The sequence below is a fragment of the Chenopodium album genome, chromosome 3 (genome assembly GCF_948465745.1).
Source record: "Chenopodium album chromosome 3, dcCheAlbu1.1, whole genome shotgun sequence".
Taxonomy (NCBI): domain Eukaryota; kingdom Viridiplantae; phylum Streptophyta; class Magnoliopsida; order Caryophyllales; family Amaranthaceae; genus Chenopodium; species Chenopodium album.
This window is the reverse complement of record NC_137836.1, coordinates 69,914,485-69,925,293: the sequence shown is the minus strand read 5'-3', so window position 1 is coordinate 69,925,293 and position 10,809 is coordinate 69,914,485. Positions and strand designations below refer to the sequence as shown.

Below are 10,809 nucleotides of genomic sequence, written 5' to 3'. Positions count from 1 at the left end.
TTCAACCAGCCAAAGAACGAGGAAGCACAATACTCATTCGTCTAATTCAGTAATTGTGAGCATAAAAGAACAGTTAAAATTCCATGGTGAACTACTTCATCCATTCTTCCTAAACAATAGGCCACGTAACTAAGACTCGATCCATGTCCAACGCCATAACTTCGACCAGCCTAAATCTAGAGGCTATATAATCCAATTTAAAAGACTCATTTCATTCCATACCATGCCAACAGATCCAAGATGATTTTGCTATGCAAAAAGATATCAGAAACATAAAGAGGGCCAAGAAGATATTCAAAGAAATAAGATTGCCATTAATAAGAGAGGCTAGCAAAAAGATATTCAAAGAAATAAAATTGCCATTAATGGTAAGCAACAAAAGTCGATTTTCGTACTCATATTAATACATTGATAACCCGCATATACTAGGGAGTGGTATATATCCCAAAAAAAGAGCTACTAATGATGAAACAAAGCCTTATTGAAAATGACAAAAGAAGCGACTTGAAGAGTAACAAAGCAATCAAAATTTGATCACCACTGCAAAAGTAAATGACAGAAACCAAAAATGAAATGCAGATTTTAGTAGATAGAGTAATTCTCACTGACACTAGGCCTGAATTTCCGATAAATGGCAAGAGCAATTGGAATGAGACCGGCATATGCAAGAGCTACATGATCGGAGCTGCTTGTCCTCACTGTGATCTGCCCACTCTGTTTGTTGTTCAAGGCAACACGAACAGCCATCTTTGAACCCCGCCCAATAGAAATCTGGGACTGAAGGTTTCCTCCTATTGCCAGGTCTCCTCTCCATTTCATCAGTGACAGCACAAATGAGGACTGATCTTGGCCAATTGGATAATCTTCTTCTCTGAGACGTATTTCCAAATTAGCTCCATAAGCAGCATCTTTCTGAGAACGAACCGTACCTGTGCTCCCCACCAAAACAAGCCTCTTGCCCAAAGCAATTTGATCTTCAAGTTTTACCCCAGTGGCAACATTCTCCCCCAAAAATGTAACAGATACTCCAGCTGCTGTCTTGTTCTTCTTCAAGTTTTTAAATTTGCTTTCCCCTCTCACGATGTAGGCAAGTTGCTTGCCAATGGTTTGAATATCAAAGCCAACTAAGCTAGAACCATTTTCTCCATGCTTTGCTGAAACTGCAGAATCTAAGTGAATATTAAAGTCTTTCTTATCCTTAGTCACCTGCACAGTAACTGCAGCAGGGAAGCGTCCTGCAATCCCAAGATTTTGCTCAACATTGACACCATCATACCCACAGTCATGGTCCCAACCATGGGTGTCCAAAACTGGCCGGGCCAAGAATTGCGAAGTAGGCTCCAAGAATCGATATCGATAAGCTGGAGTGTCACTGTCAAAAGAAGGTGGCAAAACCATGTCAGGTAAAGGAACTGGTACAGCAGCTGGAGCTCCATTCTCACCATCATAATCTTCTGGCATCTCACTGTATTCATCCACACTTGGTTTGCCATTTTTCTTCATATCCCTCATTCTTTTGAGCTCCTCTCTCAACTGCTTTCTCTGAAGAAGCTTCACTCGGTAGTCATATTCTTCAAAGTATGCCTTCTTCTGCTCTCTACTAAGCTTAGCAATCTGAGTTTTCCTCAAAGGCTTAAATGGTGGGAGCTGATCATACTCATCTTCTTCCTGATCAGAATCGGATAAGTCGTCCAAATCAACATCAGAATCACCATTATCACCACCCTGATCAGCTGAAAGTTTGGGGTGGGTACGAGGTTGCAACAACGAACTTAACAAGTATGGGAGAGGAGGCGAACGGGTACGGAAATTGAAAAACTTCCGGTGATCTACAGGATCTTGAGGCTTTGAAGTCAGACTAGCATCAGCCAAAATTTTTAGAGAGTAGCACAGCAACATTAACTGTGGTCTCCAGGCCTGGCCATTAGGAAGTACCTTTAGCCCATCCCGATTTTTACGACATGCAGGGTGGTTCTCCACAAGGGAAACAGGGTTCATCATGCCTAGATTCATAAAACGCAAATCACCAACGGCTTGACCAATAGACTGCTGTATAACATGACTACGCTGTCCCACAAACACTTCATAGCCAATTGAAGTGCCAGTTGGACCATCTGGGGGAGCACAAGCAGCATGAGTGAGTGTGAGAATGGTACTCCGCCAGATGGAAGAACCAAGAGAGTTGGAGATTGTTCTCAACATGGGTAGATCATTTAGATCTCTTGTCTGTGAATCCAGCCGATCTACATAAAGTGTGAGATCTGGAGGATATCTCTTGGTGAACTTCTTGACTGAGGCTAAGACTTTACGGTTGAAAGCCTGCTCCAATGCAGAAGGTTTAAGACCAGGTGCATCAATGACCCTGATCTTGACTCCGTCCACTACTCCACAAACCTCATTAACAGAAGTGGTTTCAGGTTCAAATGCATTAATTTTAACCTTCTCTTCACCAAATATAGAATTGATGGTGGCACTCTTGCCAACACCACTTTTCCCAAGAACCAACAGGTTCAAGGAAAAGTCTAAATCATCTTTCCCCTCAGCCTCAAGCTGCATAGCTGTCTGTTTTGCATTATCAAGACTGAAGGATGGAACTGTCGTCCTTCCTGCAAGAATTGCTAGTTTATAAAGAACTTGTGATGATACAGATTGGTCAACTGTCTGGCCAATTCTTTGAACAAGCCTTAAAAATTTCACCCTCAAGTCCTGTATCTTCTGCAGCTTCTTCTTGTCATCATCACTTAGGCTCTCCTCGGATGGAGCAGCAGCACTAGGCGGAGCAAAGATGCTGGAATTGCTTGAATTAGACGCAGGTCTCACAGAACGGAGTGATGTTCCCAAACCAGCAGGACGCTCAACAGAGAAAAGGCGAGACCCATCCTGAGATGTTATAGTGATTGGACCAGTATCTGAACCAGAACTAGTTGCCGCTTTCAAAAGAGCAGCTAATGCAGCAGAATCAATCAACTCTCTACCCTCCCCTTCCTCGTCAGATTCAGCTTCTTCCTCAGAGTCTGTGACAACCTGTCCATCAATCATCTCTGAACGATCTCCAGAAGCCAACTCCTCCATAAAATTTCTGGAAGAGATTTCACTCTTAAAGAACAGAGGTTCACCTTCACCATCAGAGCCTTCATCATATTCCTCTTGGGGTATGTAAAATCTCTCCTCAGCTTCATCTCCCTTATCCGGGATCAAAGTTTCAATTTTATCATCAATCTTATCAGATGCATCATCATCTACATCATCATGCTGAACCTTCACTTGATCCCCACCAGAAACAGATTGCATTCCACCAGTAGACTCATGCTGCTTGGATTCAGCAGCTTCAGCATTAATCTCTTCTGATGCAGGTGTTTCTGCTTCATTTGCGAGGGCCTTTTTGTCAGAATTATCAACAATCTGCAAAGGCAAACCTAATTAGGCATATAGTAATGTCATTAATAGCTAGTTCAACATGATTATACTAATAATAAAAGATGCTCACCTCAGATGAATTTGCATGATTATCATTGGCCAATGTCGCGTTTTCACCAGCAGGTGCTTCTACTTCCTTAACTTCCGCTTTCATCTCTGTTCCGGCTGCTCCAGGGTCCTCCCTAACAGCAACTCCAGATTTCACGGGTTCTATACCAACAGTATCCTCATCAACAACCAAGTCTCCTTCATCTGTAACCTTTGCCTCATCAGTTTTCATGGATTTAGAATCCGTTTTAGCAGGTTCTTCTCTTACAGATTCAGAAGCAGGTTCTTCAACAGCAGAATTGTCAACCTTTGTTTCTGCAGTATCCGAGTCACTCCTTTCCTTGATGTCTGTTTCTGTTCCCACGTCAGAATCCCCCACAACAGCTACTCCAGATCTTACAGCCTCAACAACATCAACATTCACCGAATCAACAACAGCATCTCCTTCATCAGTAACCTTGGCCTCACCAGTTTCTACAGATTTAGAGTCTATTTCATCAGGTAATTCTGCAGCAGTACCTTCATTTGTCGAAGAAGATTCTTCAACAACAGTATTTTCACCCACTGTTCCCGGACTCCCTGAATCTTTCCCTTCCACTGTCGAAAGAAATTCTTCAACAACAGCATTTTCATCTGTTCCTGAATCCCCTGATTCTTTCTCTTCCTTTACCTCCCCAACAATAGCAGCTCCAGACCTAACAGCTTCACCAGCATCAACATTTATTGAGTCCACTACAGAATCCCCCTCTTCAGTTAGCTTGAAACCACTATCTTCAACAGATGCAGAATCCGCTAAAGCAGGTTCTTCGACAACAGAGGTCTCCTCTTCCCCTACTTCAACCTTAGCATCCACCTCCTTTTCAGTATCCCCAGCAACAGTGTCCACAGATTCGACTTTTGAATCCTGCTTGTTATCATCTTCAACCCCAACAACAGCAACTCCTGAGCTTACAGCTTCAACAGCATCCACTTTTATGGAATCCACAACAGAATCTTCTTCATTAACTAGCTCACCATCACGAGACTCGGAAGCATTTTCCTCCACTTTAGACCCCATTTCATCACCAACAACATCCTTAGTCTCCAAAGACTCAAGCTCACTCTTTTCTTGAGTGCCCTCATCACCCAATTCTTCTTTCGCCTCCTCAAACGACTCGTCCTCCTCCTCCTCCTCTTCCTCACCCAAAACCCTAACTCTAGGCGCCTTTTCAGCACCATAAGACCTACCCATTCCATCCCCAACTACACCAATATCCTCCTCTTCACTATCAACCTCAATTTCACCATCGTCATCATCATCCCCATCATCCGAAACCTTCGCAACCGGCAAACCCGCCTTCGGCGCCCTTACACCAGGCGAACCTAATGCTGAACCAGATGCAGGGGCATCAGTTTCATCAACCTCAATCAATTTCTCTAGGGTTTGATTATCTGGGCCATCAATAGGAGTCTCAAACTCCTCCTCACCATTCACATAACTTCCATTATTACCACCACTACTGGCAAAACTACTACTAATACTACTATCACTGCTTCCATTACTACTACTAGTAATCGAATTCTTATTAGTTTCATCAATTTTATTCATTTTTCCAGGAGAATTATCGTTTTCAACAACTAATTCATCATCAAATTCATCATCATCATCATCATGAGAAGGGACAGCACGAATACCTGAAGGTTGTCGAGAAAGAAGCGACGTCGTATCCACTTGAGGCTCCGACTCCATTGATGCAAGCTTGAATTTGTTGGTTCCTTCAATACGAGGATTGAAGGAACGTAAAAATAATTTGGGGGTTTAGGGTTTAATGATAATTTAGGGGTTTTGGGTGGATTGAATTAAGAGAGAGAAAGTGAGAAGAGAGGAGAGAGAAAGATGGCAGATAAAATGGTGTAAAACTAACAGAAAGATAAGGTAAGGTGAATACGGGATTAAGCTAGCAGCACTTATATTGAGAGGTTTTGGGCCTTCATTTGTGTATAAAGATTGTAAACTAGACACCAAAACGACATATCGAAAATACTCTCTCCGTCTCGTATTAATTCTAGGGTCATCGTGTAATTTAATAACAGTTAAAAATGAGAAAATAGAAATTGATATCTCATAGTAACAAAACATCTTTATATCAAGGGTAATTTTGTAAATTTAGCAGTTACACTAATGGTAATATTGTAAATTTAGCAGATACACCCCCTTTCTCTCCCCTCTATTATCGTCGTGTAACCAATAGTACCACCTATCGCACCACCGCAAGACCATTAGCTTCACCATCCGACAACCGCATGACCATTAGCACAATCATTATTCGACTACCGTACCACTGTGAGCACCACCAACACGAGTGAATCCTTTTCCCTAAGGAGTTAGTATGGGTCCACTTTACATAATTTGCTACTAGGGTGTCTTTTGTTCGATTAGCCGGTTAGAGCCGCAAAGATGGTCGATCGTGGGCATGGCCATGGCAGTGGAGGAGAGAGAAGGAAATAGTGGCCATGGGAGACTGGGAATGGAGGAGAGGGGAGAGAAAATTTGGTGATACAAACATGTTTTGTTAATATAGGATATTAACTAGCCATTAAAAATATGCAAATGCAGATTGGATCGTTAATATAGGACATTTAGTCCATGAGATGATGGATATCGATGTTTGTACGTAATTCCTTCCTCTTAAATTAACTAGGTATTCCCTTCATGAGGAAAGCGTTCTAATGTTTATTTTTCTTACCTTTTTAAAAAAGAATTTAAAAAGGGATGCAAATGAGTCAAGTCATGTCTCACTGGTTCGAAAGAAATGCATATATGTTGAACATTTATTATCATACTAAGTCCATTATGCTCGTGTGATAACAAGCTCAAGACTCAAATTAGGTCAAGCTCATGTGTGGTAAAACTTAGTTTGTTTGATAACTAGTGGGTTGAGCTTAACTAGTGAATACTTTACGTAGTATTTGAGTCTACCCCGTAATTCATAATAAGTTGTGCATTATCATAGATTTATTCTTTTTTCCTTTCTATTTTGTACTACGCACTTAACAAAACGAAGATTGTGCTTTAGAGAGAATATGTTCTATTTCTATGAATGTTTACATAATTTTAGGGCTTATTTTACTCTTACTCTTTCTAAATGCTTTATTGGTTGAATAAAGGAAAGTAAAAAATCACACGAAGTCCTATTTCACATGTAGTATCATTTCTTATAAAAGGCATACATAGTTTTGTTTGGTTGACCATGAAAAGCTTAAACGTTACTTATGAATTTTTATGTACCTATTGAAACCATTAGATAATTAAAATTTAGTCTTCTAATTGCAACATATGTGGGTGTTTAGTTAGTTACTTAAGTGTGAATTAGTCAAGACGTGCAACAGTCTTAAGGCATACAGCATAAGCAAGGGAAGGGACCAAAATTTTTGTGAAAAATAAACGGGGGTTACTAAATGTCACAATAGAATTACTTAGGGTGCGGTATTAAATGACTCATATACCCTTATAAATTCCATGTTTGACATCATTCAATTTTTCTCACCAACCATACTCCTTCCACCACCATCACCCTAAACACCATCACCACCACCACCCTAAGGTCGCCGGAATCACCATCACCCTAAACACCATCACCACCACCACCCTAAGGTCGTCGGAATAATCCAATTTTCTCACTATCTATCACACCAAATTAACCACTTATCATACCAAATCAGCCGGAAAAAGGAAGAGGTTGACGACAATGGAATCGCGACGTGGGAAGGGGGTTCGTTTGCCGAGAAACGTGGGGAAAATACCGGCCAATTCGTCGGTAAGTTTTTTTTTTCCGCATAGATTTGCATAGTCGCGTGCTATATGCGACTCCACCACGGCATAGTCGCATATAGCATGTATTACACCGTGGTGGAGTCGCATATAGCACGCGACTCTACCACGGTATATATAGTCGCATGCTATATGCAACTCCACCAGGTGTAATCGCATATGACATGCGTGGTGGAGTCGCATACAGCACGCGACTATGGTTTTTGTTTTTTGAATTTTGAATTTTGAATTTGAATTTAAATTTCAAATTATGGTTGTAATTTGTTTTTTTTTTTTTTTAATTTCGAATTAGCATCAGTAAATTAATTTCGAATCCGTGATTAAATTAGTAATGTAATTTGAATTATGGTAATTTTTTTTAAAATTCGAATTTGAATTTAATTTTGTCAAGGTGGAGTCGTGGTGGACCAGTCAAGGTGGAGTCGTGGTAGTAGACTGATATGTCTATTTTATATAGTGTTTTATCCCCGTCCCTTGGTCGTTATTAGTAGTGTTTTTGGCTCTTTCGGGCCACTTTTATTACTAATTTGTGTGTTCTAGTGTTTTCGTAGTTTTAGTTGTATTTTACAAGAAATTGCACTCTTGGAGCATTGTCCCGGGCTTTATGGATCGACTACGGAAGCTAGAAGGATACGACCACTCTTAAAGCCCAAGATCGGTGAGAGCCGGTGATTAAGGGCTCGGTATGTGATACCGGGGTTATTGGATCGATTAATCAAGACCCGATGAGGAAACTTAGATTGGGCCGAGGAATTGAGCCCAATCGAAATCCAAGCCTCGAAGAAGAAGACCGGGCCCGATCGGGCAAGCATACGCCCGATCGGGCGGTTGCGCGCATAAGGACCCTCAAGGAAGAGGCGCGCCCGATCGGGTGAGCGTAAGCTCGATCGGGCGCGGCACATCAGTAAAGGGCATTGCAAAAAGGCGGGCCCGATCAGGCGGCCCTTCGCCCGATCGGGCGCGTGTTTTCTTAGGACCTGATTAAGTTTAGTTTTAATTCTTGTTTTAGGAAAGGTTTAAATACTATTATGTACGGAATTATTAGCTTACCTTCTTTCTTAGACTTTCTCTCTCTACTTAGTATTTTTCTCTCTCTTAAATTCTCTCTAAACTTTTGTTCTTAATACTCCCTTTAATTCCAGATTTATTTTTGGTACAATTTCTTCCCTTTTTAATTTCAGTTATTTTAATTGTTTTCTTGATTATGCTTTTAATTATTTACTTGATTGGCTTAGTTATGATGATTAGTGAGTAGTTCCATTCTAGGGTTTATGGGGATCCATAATTAATATGAAGGGATAGTTTGTTATTATTGATTATTGATATTGCATGATAATTTCCTATTGAATTGTTTTAATTCTTTGCAATTAGATTATGAATCGAGCAGATGTAATTTGATTGTGAATGTTTAGCAATATTAAATTGATGAATCGAGCAGATGTTGATTTAATATTAAAGGCTAATTTTAATAGGAACTTAGGTCTAGTAAATTGCGAGAGCCTGTTAGATCTATGTTGATTAATAAATTGCGAGAGTCTGTTAATCATGTTATCTGTGCATTGTTAATTATTAATTACTTCGTTCTATCCCGGAATATTAATTATTGGTGAACCTGTGACCCTAGGTTTCCTTATTATTGATTCTTTTCTCCCTAAACTTATTCTTCGTAGTATAGAATTCATATCTATAAATATTGGTTACTTAGATAATTTAGATTATAATAATTAATTAGAATTAAAAAGACCTGTTTCCCTGTGGAGTTCGACCCTACTTCCCTATCTACTTTAGTTAGTGATTTAGGTAATTATTTTTTATTAGGGGATACGACTTTACCCTGTCATAGACCAATTAAGGTGAGTGAATGGTATGGGTGGTGGGGCTAATGGTCAAGGTGGAGCTAAGGCTTGACTATGGTCAAGGTAGGACAAAGTTAGTAGTTAATAATGGTTGGATTGTTATGTAATTTTCAAAATTATAAGGGGCATGAAAGTGTTTTAATACTATAGCTTGAGTAATTTCATTGTGGCAAATAGCAATTCACGAAACATATGCACTTCATAAAGGTTTGGTTTTCTCTCTTTTCCTTTAATCTTTAAAAGTTTATAGCATAACTTCAATGTTTGTGTTCAATGAATTGTTCTCTTAAAGAAACCCTCACTAATAGTTTTATAAAACTAAAGGGAGGGGAGATTTGATTGCTTTCCACTTTACTTGCTAAGCTATTTCCTGTATTTATGGTTTGATTGAGACCCGATAACTAAAAACAAACAAATAAACAATACTAAATTCTACATAGAGCGACTGACTAAACCCTATATAGAATGATGGACTATAATCACTTGGTAATCTTTATTTGCTAAAAATATTAAATCATAGAAGAATTTGGGGCTTACTATCGATAAAAAACGATGGTAGCCCCTAAGATTTACTATGGTGACTAGATTTGAAGAGAGAATATAGAAAATTTTAGGGTTTTCGTTTTTTCTTTAGCAACTTATCTTGTATTTGTATTTACTAAATGGAGATAGTGTACCATTTCTTAACAAGAGTGACGGTTGATATTTAGTATGGTTTTCTCCAACTTACTAAAAACTGCAAATTAATGGATTTATATGCAAAAGTGATAAGGTATTGCATTGAGCTCATTATCATTCAATAGCCTTGATTTTTATTTTTTTGGTTTCTAGTGTTGGATTACTCTCTTCAAAATTATGATTAAAAAAAAACTCCATAAGACAATGGCGTGTGGAATTGTAGTCCTCTAATCCCTCATCTTATCCCCTTATTTCGATATATAGTTGATTCACAAGTTGCAAGAACTTGTAATCGTGAGTTCGTGACCTTGTTTTGTTTGTGTGTGCATCTCTACAAAAATCTGCACTATCTCTATAACGCTAAACCAATTCCAAACCCATGTAAGATGTAACAAATTAAACTACGTACACGAGTAGTTTTCGTGTAAGTTCTCGGATGTGGAGAGACCTGTTAATATTCTTCAATTCCGATTTTTTTAAGTTGTAACTTTAGAATATTTTATATCTCTTATATAATACCCCAAAGTTGCAACTAAAAAAAATCGGAGGTAGTACATATTTTGTTTGTTGTGTCTCACCTCTAATTTGGTGGCGAAAACAAGTTTGACATGTTATAATTTTAATTTAACCATTTTATTTTATGTATAAACTACTTGTGTCCCAGAAATTGCAAAAAATAAATTCAAAGCATATACTACCTCCGTTTCTTATTAGTTGCAACTTTGGGGTATTATTTGTGAGATATAAAATATTCCAAAGTTGCAACTAATACGAAACAGAGGTAGTATATTGAAAAGCTTATAGAGAAGTGAATGTCAAACAATTTAGTTGATTAATGTTTTTAAGGGTGATACTCAAGGCATAAGATTAAATCTTGTCTACATCATTGTCCTATGTTGAAAAGGAAAATTTTAAAACGAATTACTAGCAAAATAGTCATAACTGGAAGGAATAACTCATTTGGCAACTGGATAATTGAGGGTGGTATTATTTTTTTGA

At 38.9% G+C, this 10,809-nt stretch overlaps 1 protein-coding gene across 1 annotated transcript; it reads right to left on the bottom strand.

The window, feature by feature from the left end:
• Positions 1-339: 339 nt before the first annotated feature.
• Positions 340-5,381, bottom strand: LOC145624096 (translocase of chloroplast 159, chloroplastic-like). The gene is made up of 2 exons (XM_081677056.1): positions 3,488-5,381; positions 340-3,402 (listed from the first exon to the last, which is right to left on the bottom strand). Exons 1-2 carry the CDS (start codon positions 5,192-5,194, stop codon positions 583-585), a joined length of 4,527 nt encoding a protein of 1,508 aa, XP_081533182.1. The 5' UTR covers positions 5,195-5,381; the 3' UTR covers positions 340-582.
• Between the last annotated feature and the right edge of the window lie 5,428 nt (positions 5,382-10,809).

Excerpts from the sequence above, each read along its gene's own strand:
- LOC145624096 (XM_081677056.1), bottom strand. The coding sequence starts at position 5,194 with ATGGAGTCGGAGCCTCAAGTGGATACGACGTCGCTTCTTTCTCGACAA. Across the intron at positions 3,403-3,487 it reads ATCATGCAAATTCATCTGAG|ATTGTTGATAATTCTGACAA; the intron begins GTGAGCATCTTT and ends TTGCCTTTGCAG.